Source organism: Plectrocnemia conspersa, unplaced genomic scaffold, assembly GCF_051122295.1.
Source record: "Plectrocnemia conspersa isolate PC_06_02 unplaced genomic scaffold, ASM5112229v1 ptg000013l, whole genome shotgun sequence".
NCBI lineage: Eukaryota > Metazoa > Arthropoda > Insecta > Trichoptera > Polycentropodidae > Plectrocnemia > Plectrocnemia conspersa.
Window position 1 is genome coordinate 9,887,923 of NW_028277177.1, and position 19,049 is coordinate 9,906,971.

General features: G+C 32.0%; 2 protein-coding genes across 6 annotated transcripts in view; one reads left to right on the forward strand and one right to left on the reverse strand.

Moving 5' to 3' along the window:
* The window catches only part of sona (sol narae metalloprotease), a 100,932-nt gene extending 94,093 nt beyond the window's left edge, over positions 1 to 6,839 (forward strand). Inside the window, exons 9-16 of one of the 4 annotated variants that reach the window (XM_088201316.1) lie at positions 543 to 598; positions 2,272 to 2,398; positions 2,459 to 2,623; positions 2,690 to 2,806; positions 2,872 to 2,986; positions 3,755 to 3,876; positions 3,995 to 4,837; positions 6,063 to 6,202. In XM_088201316.1, the coding sequence (XP_088057442.1) occupies positions 543 to 598; positions 2,272 to 2,398; positions 2,459 to 2,623; positions 2,690 to 2,806; positions 2,872 to 2,986; positions 3,755 to 3,876; positions 3,995 to 4,790 (1,498 nt within the window). In that variant the 3' untranslated portion in view covers positions 4,791 to 4,837; positions 6,063 to 6,202. Of the gene's footprint in view, positions 1 to 542; positions 599 to 2,271; positions 2,399 to 2,458; positions 2,624 to 2,689; positions 2,807 to 2,871; positions 2,987 to 3,754; positions 3,877 to 3,994; positions 4,838 to 6,062 lie in introns of all 4 variants that reach the window. The other 3 variants (XM_088201318.1, XM_088201317.1, XM_088201319.1) reach the window with 3 other exon arrangements.
* A 1,896-nt stretch (positions 6,840 to 8,735) lies between these two features.
* Positions 8,736 to 16,481, reverse strand: LOC148227238 (uncharacterized). 2 transcript variants are annotated; one of them, XM_088201321.1, is made up of 8 exons: positions 16,362 to 16,481; positions 15,806 to 15,959; positions 10,466 to 10,582; positions 10,331 to 10,388; positions 10,167 to 10,264; positions 9,869 to 10,077; positions 9,543 to 9,793; positions 8,736 to 9,384 (listed from the first exon to the last, which is right to left on the reverse strand). In XM_088201321.1, exons 1-8 carry the CDS (start codon positions 16,370 to 16,372, stop codon positions 8,879 to 8,881), a joined length of 1,404 nt encoding a protein of 467 aa, XP_088057447.1. In that variant the 5' UTR covers positions 16,373 to 16,481; the 3' UTR covers positions 8,736 to 8,878. The 2 variants fall into 2 exon arrangements, with proteins under 2 accessions (XP_088057447.1, XP_088057446.1); XM_088201320.1 differs by having other exon boundaries at positions 15,806 to 15,965.
* Positions 16,482 to 19,049: the final 2,568 nt, after the last annotated feature.

Genomic DNA, 19,049 nt, shown 5'->3' on the forward strand with positions numbered 1-19,049 from the left:
AAATGTCGCCTATGCCCGGTGTGGTGAAGGGGGAAGCATTGTAATTCATCATCATTAAACAAATTTGATTCAACATTTCAACATTTTTTTTATAAAACGTCAATTCATAAATTACGATTAATTATAATGGTTGAAATATTGAATCAACGCTCATTTAAATATCACATGTACATCATGTTAAATAACAATATATGTGGAGTCGTTTAGCGTGCGAATAAAGCATGATATGGCATGATCGCATTATAAATGTAAAATATATATTGTAAACAGACAGAAAAAACGTGAGGAAATAAATCATCATTAGATTTTGCAAAGGGGAGGGGGGGGGGAGACGTTCTCTCTATTTTTCGTTATAAGCAGGAAGTCTAGACATTGCTACAATGCTGCGCGTCGTATATAAAACAATCGGAGGATTTTCACTATTTATCATCGCTGTATGGATTTGCGGCCAACTGTGGAGCGGATATGAAATCTGATAAAAGGGCGTCAAGCTTGAATGTGCTTTTGTTTAATATGTTTATTTTTTCTTTGCATGGTCCCAGGCTTGACATGTGCAGGAGGCAGTACGCGAATGATGTTTGCAATAGAGGAACAGCAGGTAGGGTCGTTGGACATGTCGCTTATGCGATCTTCACTCTCATCTATTCTATCTAAAAGCGACTCCGATTGGATTCTCTCTATTGTCTTTTACGGTGAACATCTACCACAAATTGTACAGCACTCACTTTTGGCGATCAGCCAACGCTGCAAACGTTCTAGTCGATTCACTGACAATTTTTAACGTCATATATACGAAGGCCCCCAAACCAAAAACATGTTAACTGACATTTTGTTTGTTTTTTAAGCAAAGAATCTGTTAATTGCATTATTATATGAAAGCCAAACACAGTTAACACGTTCTTGCTACACATTTGAATCTGTAATTACTTATTAGGTAAGATGTTAATTTACTTACATTAAATCAAAAAAAGATTATGTATGCCTTCAACATAAGATATTACTTAAAGATTTAGCAATAGTTTTGATTTCTAATATGATTTTTTTCAAAAAACTAATTTTTTACTTTAAATCACAATTCAGTATTTTTGTTATAAATTTAAAAAACACTTCGCAATTTGCAACTGTTTCAACACTACATTTGTCTTTCTCGGGGTCTTCACATAAATATTTATATGAGTTGTTAAAAGTTGTCAATTATTTATTCCACTACTATATTATCACCTTCACGACTTGCAATGAAGAACAATGTACATTTGTGAATATTGGTTTTTATTATGATCCTGATTATAATCGAAGATGTGTACTTTCTCTCTGAAACTTCTAAATCTCAAACGCTGCCGATACTATGTTCCTGAATCTAAATCTACGTTTTTCAGACTGTCGAGCCTATCCAACTGTATCTATTTAATGATCTTCTAATAACCCTCATTATGAATCACTATTATTCAACAACAAAGCAATGATTATTTATGAACCAGTGTCGTCAAAATTATGTATAAACTGTGAGATTTATTATGATTAAATTTATTCAATATTAAAATATACAATACGGGGTGTTAATTAAATGTTGCAATCGATCTTGACATTTAAAATATTATTATTTAATTTTAAATTCTGTCTGTTTTATTTTTATTTCTAATATCTTATTCTCGTTTACCGCTTACCTTCTATAAAACGACGGATTCTATATATTCAAGTTTCTCCGTTGGACTCTGCTGTGTGAGTAAGTCAAAGATGGAAATAAGTATATGTTCTAATTATAATTATAGTATATTTGTAAAAATAAATATAATTCATATTAGAAATATATATATGATCCACTTGGAATGCGGGTGGTGGAATTTTATTAACTGTAGATTCTTTTTAAAACACACATTTTACTCTTACATATTCTATGACAATTCTATAACTTTTATTTTCAACAGTTACACGTATTATTGTATAACAGGATAATGACAGTCAAGAAACATTTAAAATATGATTATTTAAAACAATATTGATATTAAAACGACACATAATAAACAAAAACACAAAAAAACATAATGTTATGTAAAATATTGCATGTGTAATAATAATACAATTGGACATCTTGTTTGCAATTATGTACATAAATTCATCGCTTTATATAAATATGATTATAAATACATTTTAACTTCATCTTTCATTTCTCATTATTAAAACCTTTTAATCATTTATGTTTATGTTTCAATATATACTAGTATGAAAGATTAGCTTTGAAACAGTATAACTTAAACATTTAATTGTTTTTAGGATTTGCATACGTCGGCGGTGCTTGTGTAGTCAACAAGCGCTTAGAAAAAGTGAATTCAGTTGCCATCATTGAAGATACCGGTGGCTTCTCTGGTATCATCGTAGCAGCCCATGAAGTCGGTCACTTGTAAGTATTATTTATTATGTAAACAAGTATAATAAATATTAATTAAAATGTGTAAAATAGACTCGGTGCCGTCCACGACGGAAGTCCGCCTCCATCGTATTTGGGTGGACCGGGCGCAGAAAAGTGTCGGTGGGAAGACGGTTTCATCATGTCTGACTTAAGACATACCGAAAAAGGATTCAGGTGGTCGCCATGCAGCGTCCTCAGTTTTCATCACTTCCTTAAGTATGCTTCATTAAAATAATTATTCAATTAACAAACACAATTATGTTAATGTATTATTAATTATAGTGGCGATACGGCGACATGTCTATATAATTCACCTCATGAAGAAGAGTCATTGCCGAGAGTATTGCCAGGCAAGTTGTTATCTCTAGACGCACAATGTAGAAAGGATCGCGGTACTAGGTATGTAAAATGATTATTGATTTTTGACAATCTATAATGTTATACTAATGAAATTCGCGTTATAGTGCATGCTTCAAAGATGAGAGAGTGTGCGCACAATTGTTCTGCTTTGATGCTGGAAGTGGTTATTGTGTAGCTTATAGACCAGCCGCAGAAGGCTCTCCATGTGGAGATGGACAGGTATGTATCATTGATATAAGTTCATATTTGATTTCCACAGCAGAATAGAAATTAAAATTAATAATATAAAACCAATCTAAGCTGCAGAAGTCATATGTTTATTAAAATTGTTTTTGAAATAATTTACTATTCATTAAAACAGATGTCTCCGATCAGCAATCATTGATTATTTGCTTAAATATTGCCCCCCCCCCTATTGTATGCGATACAATAAAATCGTTAACTCCAACTCCTTGTCAATGATTAAAAGCCTGAGTCAAAATGAAGCTTACAACCTAATTAACGTAGACATGGCAGATTTTAATCTTAGAAATCGATGTACTTTCATATGTTTGCTTGAAAGGTTCACCATCAGTGTATATGATACCTAATTTTATCTTTCAGTCAAGTCCTTGAAAAGAAACTGTCCTTTAGTTGGAGCACCTTTAGAAGTTTTTGTAATAAGCATTGGTTCACAATGAAATTATTTTTAATGCACATATCACTGACGTATCTCACAAAGGCTTTTCGATGGCTGTATTAAACTTCATAAGTACTTACATATATTTAAAGTCAAATGGCAGCCTCTTTAATTCATTATATTGGACAATATATATATCTATGTTTTTTGTTTTCTCTGTTGATGTAAATAACTTAATTTAAAAAACACAATCAATGTTTCATTGATAATTTATATACATTTATTTTTATGTATATATGTAAAATACATACATAATTTGCTTTTTGTGTATACTTATATAGCTTAATTAAACATGTATATGATTTTAGTATTGCATCAATGGTAGATGTGTTGCTGAACATGAAAACATAATACCAGACTACTCTCATCATACTCCTACATATTACCGAAGAGATACGAACCAATATTTTGGAAATGACACCGTTCACAGGTAATGTTTTGATATACAACAATATAGGAGTTTATACACATTTTATTTGTTGGTCGTTAATAGTGTTTGAATCATGTGAAACTAAGTTGGGATTTGTTTGCGTTTAATTTCTTAACAGGTACGAAGAACAAACGACACAACCTTACGGCACATATCCGGCCAAGCAATACCAGCAAACTAATTATTTTTATCCGAGCACTGGACAGTCGCCGGCTACCCAATCGCACAATTATCCGTCATCCCCCCAACTGTCTTCTCAATACACCTCTCAAAGTCCATTTAGCTTCCAAACTGCACCGATCACTAAATACGGCTTCTCTTACAGTCCAATCTTCAGCACGACGCGTAGCCCTTACGACTTCGGAAACTTCCAATACTATCAATACACTGCGGAAACAAAGCAAACCCAAAACGTATTACCTTCTACCACACAAGCGTCTTCTACTACCGAATCGACGACTTCTACTACTAAAACCACAACTACAACAACAACAACAACGCCAACGCCAACACCGAGTACAACTAAAATACCATTCTATTTGAGATTCTCGTTCAGCACTACTAAAAATCCGTATGACTTTAAAGATTTTGCTACTAAGCGCTCGAGTAAATCTACAACTGTTACCACTGAACCTTCTACACAATCTACCACATCGTCGACTGAAAAACCAAGATACGGATTCTTCAGTAAATTAGATTTCAGAAACTATTTCAATCGCACGACAACGAGAAATCCGTATGACTTTGACTTATCTAATTATAAAGAAATATCTAACAATAACATCAAACGCTCGTACTCCATCGGCTCTTTTTACGGTTCCCATAATCATCCCTCTGCGATTGCTTTCAATCCCAATAATGATACATCACAATCCCTACCCGATCATACGACTGAAGTTAAAACATCATTATAATGTAATATTGGAGAGCGATAATCAAATTTCAAGGCAATAAAAGGATGGTAAGAAAAATTAAATTGCAAAGCCAATCTGATGGTGTTGTTTCTTCTCTGAATCATCATTCGTTCTCAATAACATCATCAACTCATCTTATGATCCGATGGATAGGTGCTTCCTGTGAAATCATCAGTCTTCAAACAACTCTACTATTTAGACTCCTGACAACGTTTTATACTTAGTGTGTTTTATGTGTTACTGTTTATCTTGTTCATTTTAATTATTTCCAGCTTAACTATAAATTTTATACATAGTATTAGGTATACAAATGAGTCTTAGGTTACTTTTATTCTATCTAAAACATAGTTTATGGTGTGCTCACATTGAACCAAAATCTATTGAAGTAAAATTAATTTACTTTTAAGTAAAATGAAAAAAAACATTGTACAATATGTCTTGATTTACTTTATATTATGTATTAAAGGGTGAATCAAAGGAAAATCTTAAAGAATTTTTACCTCTTAATTTACTAAATTAAAACTGTTTCTGATGTCATTATTCAATTTCGGAATTTTCTTGTCCGTAAAAATGTGCTATTTTAGTACACGTCTGATTCGTACTGTCACTTTTTGATTTTTTATTTTGAATTTTTATCACATTTTTAAGGTTTTCATTTGACTCACTCTTATGCTAAATTAAATGTATGTTGGATTCTAAAATAAATATTTTGATGTCTTCGTTTGGCGTTAACCTAAGTAAATGAGACAGTCATTTTATTGGAATTGTTATTTTAAAGGAAAAAGGTTGGTTCAATGTATGCATATTATATGCAAAATGAAACACAGTGAAGTATTGACATTATAGATACAAGTCAAGCACTGCATTCGTTAATTAATCCAACAACGATAAATATTGCTAAAGTTCGACTCTGGAGGATCAAGAAATCTGGAAGTTAGTATTGCAAGAGAAACTTGAAGTCACACAATAAATCGTTTCCAATCGCTTACTGATAATGGAAAAAAAACAGAAGCTCTAAAAATAGAAAAAGATACTATAACTCATTTGTACACTTATTATAAGATGCAATAAGATTATCATATTAATTACACTTTATTGTAGACATAAATTTTATGTTTCCACCCTTGAATCTGTTTTTTCTACTCCCAGTTTATCTTATATCTGTATTGTGTTGCTTCTCTATATTTGTAAAGAATAGTGTTTTCAATTCAATCAATTATTTAATTACCATTATCGGTATCAAATATTGATCAATTTCTTTTATTATTTCAGCGGGCGTCATTAGTGATACTTTAGCAGTTCTATATACGAAAGCTGCGTTGCACCGACACAAGAAAATTGTGGTCTAAGATTAACCGAAAAGGACATTATAGTTTGATAAGTTATGCCTTCAGTTGTATCGAAGGCATAAACAACGGTCTGCAGGCACGGACACTCAAAGACTCGAAGATAACGTTTTACACTATCTCGAGTCAAAGAAACAACTTGTTAATTGAACGATCAAATGTGATTGAACATTTCCACCAATATATAAAATAAGTCATTGTACACGACTTACGATAGTGCGATCATTTATTTTATATATTGGTGGAATTTGATCAGATTATATATGTATGTAAAAGTGGCAATATAATGTAAATAAATATTTAAAGAAACTATTTAAATTGTGAAGTTGAATAAAGACACTTTTGAGCTAGGATTCATATTATTGAATGTGATATATCCATCAATGAATTAATATTTTAAGTTCTAATAAAGTTAAACTATGTTAGATTATAATTATATAAAATTCCTTGTTATAACTATTATTTTATAAATTAATTACTTATTTAAACGTATTTAAGTATGTAACGTGAAAGACTTTTACGAGAGCTTGCCTGTGTGCATATATTTTGGGCAACGGTTGATAAATGTATACATGTTTTTTTTTTAACCGAATAGAGCCCAATTAGTTTCGATCTTGCCGAATGTGTTTCAAAAACTATCGAGCCATTGCCTTAAAAATTTGAGATTGCATGTATATAAATATATGAATTATCCCAACGAAAATATATAAATCAGGCATTTTCACAATGATTATACAATAACCATGGATTTTTGAAATGCAATTGTGATACATTATTTTATTTAGTTACCTATTACATAGTAGGTGATATTAAAGTATATGTAAAGACATATTAGTCAATGTGATTTTAAGTATTAAAAATATATTTTATACATTCATTGACAATATGTCTCTACGTATTCAGAAGATTCAATGACAAATTTCATATTATATGAATTATATAGTATATCCATGGCCATCTTAAAAATTACCATATTGTATTTTAAAATATAAATATGCGACATGTAAACTATACAACGAATTATCTGTTTTTAATGATGAAAAACATGTTATTATAAATTTGTGATAAAAATAATAAATAAAATTGACTTGTAATATGTATTATTTATTTAATTTATTTGAAGGGAAGCTCAGGAATAAAAAGTGAGATAAATATAAAAATCGATTAAGTAATAAAAAATTTAATATTTCATACACACCAACTACATCCATTTTAAATACATAATAATGTATTACATCACACTGACTTTGTGTAACAAAACGATAATATGAATTAAACAAATCTTAAAATTAACAAGTAAATTTTTTTAGACACTATTCCATGATATACGAAAAAAATGGGCTCAACTTATATAAAGCAAAAATGCATCAAATTAAAGTATATTTTTAACAAATTTAAACATAGATCAGTGCTAACATCTAATTATACGAATACCCCTTATTAAATAAATAATATGCGTAACATACATTCACCCTGCTACTATTATATGATTAATACACTATTGTAATCCTTGAGGAATAAATGTTAACCGTAAACCGTGTTATGTCTGTAAGAGGAAAGACGTTAAACTCAAGCATTCGATTAAAAAGCAAACATTGTTATATTTATCTTATTAGGCAGTGTATGATCGATTTATCACAAATCACGTTCAGTAATGGACTTGTTACAAATATTTTTTTCATTAAAATTAATATGTATTAACATAGATAAAATAAAATTATAAATACACATATTTTATATAGTATATAACTTTTACTACACATTAATATAATCATAATTTTAAAAATTACATTTATTCTAATATTTATTTCATAAGAGGCAATATTTTATTTAAGAAATCTTTAGATATCAGAATATGAGAATCATAAGCGTTGTTTTATAGATTGACATGCAATTAAACAAATATTTTTTAATAATATGATTAACGCATATGTGATTGAAATGCTTCATACATATACAAAGTCATTAGAGGAAAAAGGGGTAAGTGAAAATTTTTCTTGAACATGAATAAGATATTTTCTCAGATCCTTTATTAATGTTTTACTAAAATTGTATATCTACAGGCTATTAAAATGTAATATTCGATGAAAAAGCGACAAATACCATTCTGTAAAAATTAATAAATGTGATTCATGCTTTACCCCCTCCCCGACATCTTCATATATGTAACTATTATAAAAAAAAACAATCTTCAGTGAGTATTCAAGATTAAATTTTTGGCAGTTATTGTCTTATGTTCCCAAAATTATATTTCAAGACAAGTTGTACATTTTAAATGCTCAGACATTGAAACATGCCTCTTTATATTAACAATATCTACATAATCGAACAATTTTCTAAATATGACGAAGAAAAGAGTTGAGTAAAAATATTTCTTCAATACAATTATATAGTAAAATTTAGTTTATAAACAATGACGTGCTAGATTGATCATAATGTGCCTAAGATCGTAATCTGATTTAACGAGATTGAAAAAATTAAAACATATCATATTCAAAAACATAAAAATAGAATTTTACAGTAGAACAATGTAAATATTGATTTTCAGTAACAGATTGCCACGATACACTGAATACTAAGTATATTTTTAGTATTTATAAATAAATCTATTACACTTTTTTTCATATATGTTTATGTTATATTATGCATACATGCATATATAAAATAATTTTAAGAATATATTAAAATATTATTTTTATATATTTATATTTAATATAAATTCTCTAATCGATTATTTATGTATCACTTAGCGCTTATGTGAAGGTCATCAATTTCAAACTCTTTCTCCCAACTCTCGTCGGAATTGCTACTCGCATTATCCGGAAGAACTTTTGGGCCCTTCTCAGTCAATTCTTCGGACAAAGTCTTGACTTGAGTCTTTTTCTCGGTAGTTTTCTTGTCAGCCACAAAATGATCTTCGATTAAATTGCTCACGGCTACTGGGCTCTTTTTAGGTTGTACAGTTTTACCTGTTTTTGGATTCTGTCCGGGTTTGGCAGGCGCAACTTTGCTACCTTTGGCTGGGATTTTGTTCAATTTAGTATTAGTTTGTGTCTTTTTTTGCGGCGAAGATTTATTCGATTTGGGAGAAGCGGGCGAACTGCTTCCGGGGCTGAGCTCGGGTGAACCTGCAATAGCGTCTTCGAAGAAGCTCTTGTTTCTTTCGCTTGCCGTGATTTCGTTCTCGTATTCCTGCAGCAGTTTGATTTGCTGTTCTTCGGTCAGTTCAATGTTGCTAGCAAAGTCCTCTACAAAAGAAAAACACAAAACTTGAGTAAAAATATATCAAAGAGTAATATTTGACAGTATTTGAATAAGATCAAACGGAAAAAAATAAAGAAAAGGTAATAGTAGATTTTAATTATATTTTTACCATTTTCCCAAGCAACCCCATCAATATAATCACCTATTTTATCAATGTCTCTAGTAGTGGATGGCTCAAAGTCCATGGATCGGCTTTTAGATGATCCGTAATTGGATCGGGCACTGTCTCCGGAACTAATGCTACTGTGAGAAGGAGACTCTTCAGATAAATGCGGCTGAGTTTCTATGTTAGTCGGACAAATGCTATTGACGATTGGATCCGTGCAGGTGTTGGACGATATGCGACTTATTTGAGCCAATTTGTCTTCTAGCAATGCCTTACGGAAGAGATATCTGAAATTTGAAATTTTATAGCAACATCCAATCGATTGATTCACTTACAACACCAAAATCAGAATAAGCTATCACCTTTCCCAAAAGTCTTCTTCGGTTACAGCATGCGGAACAAGATGACTCATTTTTTCATGCAATATAGTTGATGAACGAAGATGCTTCTCTAAAGTGGAAGGTGAAGGTCGTGCTGTAGCTTCCAACCAAGCGGCCATGCTGGCCAAAGCTTGTCCTTCGGGAGCTATTAAATATGTAGCATCAAGCTTTTGCAGAGCAATTAAATCCTTCTGTAAATATAAATTAGTTAAATTAAACGCTGATAAACAAACAGCCGCATAAATTTATCATAATAGATAATATAAGAAAAATAAATAACCTGATAAGTTGGCAGAGTAACATAATCTCCGTTAATTTCCAATATGATTTCGGTGTCTTCATCATCTGGAGAAGGATTGAGAACCGTGTTGACTTGATCTAAACATAAAATTATAAGCATTACATTCAATGTAATTATACAACATTTAAATCAAATATCATTACCTAAGAAAGAGCTAATACTCTTTTTCATAGTATTGGCTGTTGATTCCGGTTCATCTAACTGTAAATTTATATATATGGTTAATGCTAGTGATTTTTTATATTATAAATAATAAGAAATTAGCGAGTTTAAATTACTTTTAACGTCTTTCCAATTGCAGACGAAGTTGAATTGATCACATGAGAAGCTTCACTTTTAACAGCCATGCTTAACTCGTCCAAGTCTTTCTTTACCATGCCCAATACTTCAACTGACTAAAATAAATACGAAAACAAATGAAATTTTCTATTATAAATTTAAGTTAGATATTTTATATAATTGGCTGAATAGAAAGTATACACGTGAACGATAGTTAAAGACAAAACAATCAAAAAGTAACAGGACATCATCTAACACGATGTATAATATCTTATATAGAGTGAACCAATTCGAATTTCCTATGTTGGCAGCACTGTAAATCAGACAACTGTCAATAATCACACGTATTCAAAGTAACAACACATTTAGGAAAGGGATTGCTTAACCACTTGAGTGATTTGCCCGAATACAATTCGGGTAGGTCCTTTGCTGTCACACTGATTTGCCCGAACTGGACTCGGGCACATAGTACATGAAACTTTTTATAGTGATTTGACCGAATCCAGCTCGGGTCATTCCCCCACCAGTCTAGACTGACAGGTGTCGTAATTTGAAGGACGCGAGTGGCAAAAAAATAAGAAGAGAAACCCGAACCTACTGCCCTGATTGTAATGTAGGGTTATGTATGGAATGTTTCAAAATATTCCATACAAAAAAAGAATACTTATTTTTTATGTAAGTTTCAGTTTTTAGGTAATGTTTGATTCAAATAAAATATGTTTGATGAAAATTAATCTTTTTCTTCTTTGTTTAAGAAATTACACTGTTTTATATTTTTTTCCTTATATTGTTTATTTGTATTGTATACTAAATTATATTTTTTTCTTTATATAAGTTTCTTTAAGTTTTTACGTAATGTTTGATTCAAATAAAATATGTTTGATGAAAATGAAACTTTTTTTTTCCTTTGTCCTTTTTTTTTCTTTCCTAATATTGTTTATTTATGTTTTATACTGATTTATTAAATTTAAAAATATAATAAAAAAAACATATTAGTGAAAAAAAAGGGTGGCTTTTTTGACCCACTTTTTTCCAACGGGTTGACCACAGAAGTGGTTAACTAACACTAAACGCGTTAGAATTATTCAATTGTTCTACAGAAATAACAATTCTGTACGAACTCTGTATCGAGATGTACGAGAAGATTATGGTCAATTTCATCATCATAATGAGCGAACAATTTACAACAAGAGACTAAAAGCTTTGGAGATAGGGTAAGGCCTATGATCATCGTGGCGCCTGTTCAGGCGAGAATATTGCTGCTGTAAGTAAAAGTGTGAACGAAGACCTGGAATTGTCGATTCGTCGGCATTCGCAGCTTTTGAGATTTTCTTATGGCTCCCTTTGGAGCATTTTGCATTTGGATTTGCACCTACACCCAAATAAAATTCAGATAACACAAGAACTGAAGCCCAGAGACAGCGAAGAATTTACGCAGATTAGATTAGAGCAGCAGGAAGTTGATGCTGATTATTCAAAGAAAATCTTCATCTCTGTTAAGACACATTTCCATCTCTCTGTGTATTTTAATTAACAAAATTGCCACATATGGAGCAAGGAAAATCCTCATGTGATTCATGAGAGACACTTACATGTCCAAAAAATGACTGTTTGGTGTGCATTGTGGTCAGGTGGCATCATTGAGTCTTACTTTTTTGAAAATGATGAAGGTCAGATTGTAACAGTCAATGGTGAGTGCTATAGCCGATAATTTTTGGCACGAAGTCGAAGATATTGATGTGGAGGACATGTGGTTTTAGCAAGACGGCACAACTCACCACACATCGGATCATGCGATTTAATGGCGTTGGATTTTTTTGTGTGGTTACACTAAGAGTCGTGTTTATGCCAATAAACCCGAAATATTTGAGCACTTAAAAACCAACATTCGCCAAGTTATAGCCGAGTTTCCGCTCGAAATGTATAAAAAGGTTATCAAAAGAATTGGCTGTTACAAAAAGTCCAGAGGCGGCCATTTAATTGATATTATTTTTTATAATTAATGAAATAAATCACATGTTCCATTATTAAAAAAATCAGAAGATATCCTTAAATTTGTGTTTATTTTATTAAAATGAGTTGGATCATCCTTTATAATACATATTTTGGTTTTATTAGAGATATTCTGTTCAATCTTTCAAATTTTATTTTTGCAACCCCTTCACTACAAATTCTTACAGATCGCCATTGGATAATAGTAACTACCCCAATTGCGTAAATGAACAGATATCCCATTAGCACGCTCGGTAACCGCTCGTAATAACCACAAAAACTACCCTTTTGTTCATTAAAAATGCAATAGACAATGCGTCTAATTAGCGTAAAAACCATTATTGTAATATACCCTTTAGCATTAACGACCTTTGGAATGTGTTCATCTTGCAAATTTCACATATTCAAGGCGTGAACATATTTCGTTGGTCGAATATACAAGCGATGCAATTGGCCAACCGATTTCTGCATTTTTGTAATTCACCGTAGTTGTCTCAAATCAAGAATGTAAAAGATCAGACACTTTGTCACATCAACAGACGATCTTGCGATTTGAGACGAGAGGGTCAGAGACAATCACACACATTGGAGCAGACGATTAAACAATTCGAATTGGGAAATGACCATATAGAGACAACAAGAAGCACGAGAGAACTCAGCGGATCATCCAGAGGACATCACTTCCCCACCAACGCTCAGTCTACTAGTATAACTTAACTGAATAAACTGTTACCGGCTTTCCAGCGTTTATTTTGGCTGCAAAGTCACACCCCTTTGGCCTCAAAACCCGAAAATATCATTTTCACAATTTTTGTCACGAGACAGGATTTTATTGATTTTGTGTACATTACATTTTAATATAAATACGGTTAAAACTACTAATTTGAATAAAATTATTCTTGTAATAGAACATTTTAATGAAAAAATGTAAACAATTTATGTTCCTAAAAAAAATCTGTCCAGGTGAATCTGTCGATATATGAAAAGAAAGAGTACAAACAATGAAGTCAAATTATATAGGTTAGGAGAACCGAATAGCTTGGTGTTGAAATTGTTCATACATACATATATGGTGACGCTGATGACAAGAGTTTGGTGGGAAAGACTTATATTTATTACTGCAATGATTCTTTAAGCACCTAAAGCGCCGCACTTTTACGCGAAAAAACACACGTACAGCCAGCATATTTGCTGGCAATCGAAAAAAGTGCGAAATAATCGCAATTTTCAATGTGTCATATTACTAAAATTACGCTACTGATAATTATAAAAGTTGGTGTGTGCACTCACCAAATACAATATCAATGAGAAATTTTCGATCGTAAATATTCAATTTACGCAAAATATAAGTCATAAAATGATAGTTCAAAATACGAACAAAAGAATTATAATATCGACATCTGTTAGAAGAATATACTATCTAAAATATAATTAATCCCTTTGGGTGCCCTAAAATAATCAAAATTCAGTAAGAGTGTTAAAAAATTGAGTTTCATAAAAGCATGTTAACATGCGTCCGGCTGTAGGATCAAGTCACCAAAAAGCCTGTTAATCGGATTCCGGCGCTTTAAGTGTTAAGAAACCTGGTTTTTATCTAGATTCATGTTTTAGATTGTACCTTAAATATACATAGTGTAAAGCAGTGGTACACAAACCGTGGCAAGCCAAGCCTTTTATTGCGACTAAATTTATGTCATTGTCCGTGATACTTAATATTTTATTTTATTATATAGTATTACAATAAAAAAAGTTATACTGAGATGCTAGGAAAAAAATTTCAGTTTAACATTCATATACAAATACATTTTACTCAGCCAATAATTACATTTATTGATAGAAATAAGTGGTGTAAAATTCCAAAGTTCTGGAATTGATAAAATATCAAAATGCACTCTCTAAACACTGAGCGCGGACAACCTAACAATCATATTAATCTTTTGGTGTAATTTTAGTCTTGCGAAATGCTTTATTTGTGTCTAACTGTTATTCAAACCGCTAATAGTTGTCGTAAAAGATCCACTTTTCATCACATGTTACAATATGACCGATAATTATTACGCAAAAGAACACATACCAAACTTTGTAGCAGCGATTTTTTTGGTTTTCATTCAGTTTGTGCGACACCTATTTGTCAAGCTATTTTGAGTGATCCAAAACGGTTGGATTAATTAATAAGAACTAACTTTCGTGCAAGCATTCTAATTGTTGTGTGGTTTTGATTCAACTAACATCTTCAGTTGATAGTTATCAGCTGTAGAAAGACCCTCATGAGATTCATCTTTAGGCTTTCGTTCTTATCACGAAATTTTTTTCACTGAAAATATAATTTAACTGATAGCCGTAAGTGAAATAATATGCTGCTCTAAACTCGTTGAAACTCAATTTGCGACAGTTGTAAAACGTCCATTTTTAGAAATTAACAATGGCATTTTTGAATCTGATTATTGGACCATAAGTGGGTGTTGTATTCGAATCAAGGACGCAAAATAGTTGTTATTGAGAGGTCAGGCATCACACCCAGACATAAAAAAGGTCTTATTGTTAGTATGGTGCCACTGCAATGGTATAAATTCATTTTGAAACGCTCAAACCTGGCCAAACAATAACGGGACAAGAAATAAGAAATAGAAAAAAACGGTTTGAATTTTTGATCATAAGAAAGTGTTTTTGGAACATGGTAACGCGCGCCTACATATAACAAAAATACGGCATACAGCTCTCTCAATGTAGCACTTTATAGATGGTAAAGATTTTAATTTGAAACCTTCTGTTGATTTTTATGAAAGAGGCATTAAAAATAGACAGAAAGGTGAAGAAAGGGAAATTATATTTTAGATTATTAATTAATAAATAAAAAAATCATATTTTTTTTATTTTCCGATATTTTAATAAATCCGAATTTGAATTTACCAAAATATAGATCGAAAAATGCGCATGCGACTTTATGTCACGTGTATTTCTTAGATATGCAACTAATTTTATCAATAGGCCGAAATAGCGTAATCCATAAGGTGTTGTCTAATGATTTGGAGCAAATGAAATTTCCATTAGAAGGAAAGTAAATATTCTCAATGCTCCATATGTGAATCGAGTTTTTGTTTATGGTAAAAAAAGTGCGAAGTTGTTGTAGTTAATATTATGATGCTACTCACAAAGGCGGATATGAGTGAGCAAACCGAACATAATCTAACGTGGTAGGGATAATGTTCAGGATGCTACATAACTTAACCACAAAATGTGGTGGATGCGAATTAAAATATATTGCAAGGAGGAAATATTATATAAAGCTTTCGTCATTATAATAGACAGGTAGATGATGACCTTTAAGTATTGATTAATTTATATACCTTAGACTTGGCAGCGGTGATCCACGATCCCCACCAACCGCTCTCGTTGGATTCCATACTATCGGGGGTTTTGGCGGCATCTTCAGCCGCTTCGATGGCTTCCTCCAGCTTGGACGAATCTTGTTCGGGGGTGACGGGAGTCGATTTAACGGGACTGTAACTTAATAACACCATATTATCGATTGCGATAAAGTAGCACATACGCACGAGAACAAAGAAGAACGTAAGTGTAAGGATGTAAATATCGGTAATTGCTCGCGTTGTATTCGACGCAATTGCCGTAGAACGATTAGACGAGTATCGATTTGTCGAAAGCGATAAATAATTCACAAAAGTGCATCGTATTGCGAAAACCGTTTGCGCAATATTATATAATGTGGACGCGGATAACGTTTCGATCGTTAAATCGGATGCTTATCGGTTTGTTTTGCAATTGCGTATCGAGTTTTTGACAGAGGTCAGCTGATGGTGTTTTGTTGGGTGCGTGCGTGCTGATTGGAGGGTCGCTGGCGCAACAAAGGCGCCATTATGGTCGAGGATTCGATTTCAATCTGACCTGTCCGCCATCGCGGGGGGCTGGGGTGAGCGCGGAGACGTAAACGGGGCCGGGGCGGAGGCGCAGTCGCTCTTACGGCGCTGACAGCTGCCGTCTCCGTTTGTTGACGGACGCCATATTAGATACGGCATCAGTGTTGCCAATCGCAAAAATTTTCAACGTTCCGTAAATCTATGTTTTTCACCACTCCTTGTTTAATTTTTGTGTTTTACCATTTTAAGTCAATTTTAAAATTTTAGTAAACCAAATTAAAAATAAAGGTACTTGTTAATAATGTCAGCGTCACGCTTAGAAACCAATGGTTAATAACTCTCCGCTGCGCTTGGCCCTAACCGCTACGAGCGGCCAAGAACATTTTGTTACATAAATATGTTTTAAAATTTAAAACTTTTTTGTTTATTTCTTCAATATCTGTTAAAAATCGCAATTAAACGTTTATCAGCGTCGTCGTGTGTTATTCGGTGCTATTTGGTGTATTTGCAATCATATGAATATTGCAAGGCAGAATTATTTTTTAAGTATTTACTTCGATGTTTTTGAAGTCCGTTTTGGTAAATAAATGACAATGGCAGGTTCTCAATATTAATTATAATAAATACAAGTGTTTAAAGTTAAATTTAAAATTTATTCCCATTAACGTTAACATCTAAAAAAACTGGATCTACTTATTTAGAAAAATTAGAAAATATTTTATAGTTATCAAATTTATTTTTTCCTTATGGTGGAAATAATGATAGGGTCGCGTCCATTCAGCTTCATTCGCCAGATAAACTCGCCCATATACGAATCCACAAAGTTCCTGTTTGTTCTTCGTCTCCGCTTATTTCCCCATTTGTTAAAGGTTTCGTATTCAAAACCATTCCTTGAGATATCTCTATACGCTCGCCACCAATCAGAGAGAATTTTTGAACCAGGTCTCAGTGAACGATCTGAAACTTTGACGATAAAGCACCCCTTAGTTTCTCGACAAATTCCGCCGAAAATTCACTATTTGAGATGAGAGCTTTTCGAATTTCATTAAAGACATCTAGCACATATGACCTAACCTCAGATTGATAACATTTAAGGAGTGGTGATTTTTTATCTAATTTTTTCAAGTGCAGTCGCTCTATAAGTATATGAATTTTGTGTGCATATGAAAACTGGGGAAGTAACTTTCTATTCCTACCACGAGGGTCAAGCGCAGAAGGGGTTCAACAAAGTCGCACATTTTTTAATGATTATATTCGTGCGAACTTTCCTGAATAAATAATGGAGTTGCACTTATTAGGAGATAGTTGTATCGGACAAAATAAGAACAAATAATTGAGTTTATATTGTCATTATCAGCGACTCGAAATATAAAAGTTTTTCTTTATTTTCCGCAAAGAGGACACTCCTTTAACGATTGTGATATCGATTCCGCGCGCATAAAGAGTAACATTAGAAAAGAATTGCAAGACACGCTTTCATATCTTATAATAAATTCTTTAAAAGCAACGAATCAGCCAAGTCGATAAAATTAAAGTATTGAAATTAATTCTCCCATTTAAATAGTTATCAATATTTTACAATTCTTACTGGACTTCCGAATTTATTTATAGCATTTTTATGGTTTTGATATACTTAGCTTCAAAAGAAAGATGCTATTCGCGTTCAAAACAAGATTGAGGCAATGAGTTTAAACTGCATATTTAAAGGTTAATGTGAGGTTGTTCCAAGAGTCACTTTGCTTATTCGCCTTTTTGCTTTAAACATATTCAATTAGCAATTCTTATTGACAATAAATAAGATACAAAGACGTTCCCTGTACTAAATTACTGTGCGTTTTATATGATTATAAAAATTGTGAATTAAAACTATATTTTTTTCAAAATCAAACAGGTTTTGGCCAGGAATTCAACAAGAGATTTTATGTAAATCTGCGAGCCTAAATTATGCGAACCGTTCTTTATATTATATTCCGTTGTTAATATTCAGCCTGTTGAAGAGCACGATTATAAGGGCGATTTGAAGAAGGAGCAAGGACATAAATTCGGTTTGAAAACATCGAAGAGGTCCCGTGACGCCATTGATTGGGCGAGTTGACGCGTCAACGCGCGTCACTGCGTCAAATAAGGACGAAGGCTCTCGAAGGCACTGCTTTAACAGTTAACAAAGAAAAAACAATTTCAACTACACATTGCGCTATTTTTCTTATGAATAAAGGTATAATTAACATCTATATTTTATCGAGATTATTCAAAAATTATATTAATTTAGATAATAGTCTGAAAACAAAACAAGTCTGAAAATTGGAAAGATCGGGAATTTCAGATAGTGTTTATTTAGAATACTGATAAATACCGATATATTTTTGCAAGTAATGTTTTTTTGATGAGTTCACAGAAAATCAATAATATTTATTTTAATTTATATTATGTTGTTCTATATTATATTGTTTTACTTAAATGTTAATGACAATGTTAAAATGCAGCAAAATTGTATCATAAACTTATTCAAGAAGAAGAGTGGTTCATTATAAAGAAATAAAGAAATAACGAAGATTCAATATCAAAAGTATTTAACAATGTGTGGAGAGTTTAAATAATAAATTTAGAGATCCCAGAAATGACAATGCTTTTTAACAATGAAATATAAATCTTTTAATCGATAATAGCGTAGCTCATGACGTATATATACCTCATGCAAATGATAATAAGTAGCTTT

Bases quoted from the DNA above. Each gene is read 5' to 3' on its own strand.
- LOC148227238 (XM_088201320.1), bottom strand. The intron at 10,389-10,465 runs GTAATTTAAACT...ATAAATTTACAG, and splicing joins CAATTGGAAAGACGTTAAAA to TTAGATGAACCGGAATCAAC. The intron at 9,385-9,542 runs GTGATTATATTG...TTTCTTTTGTAG, and splicing joins TAGAGACATTGATAAAATAG to AGGACTTTGCTAGCAACATT.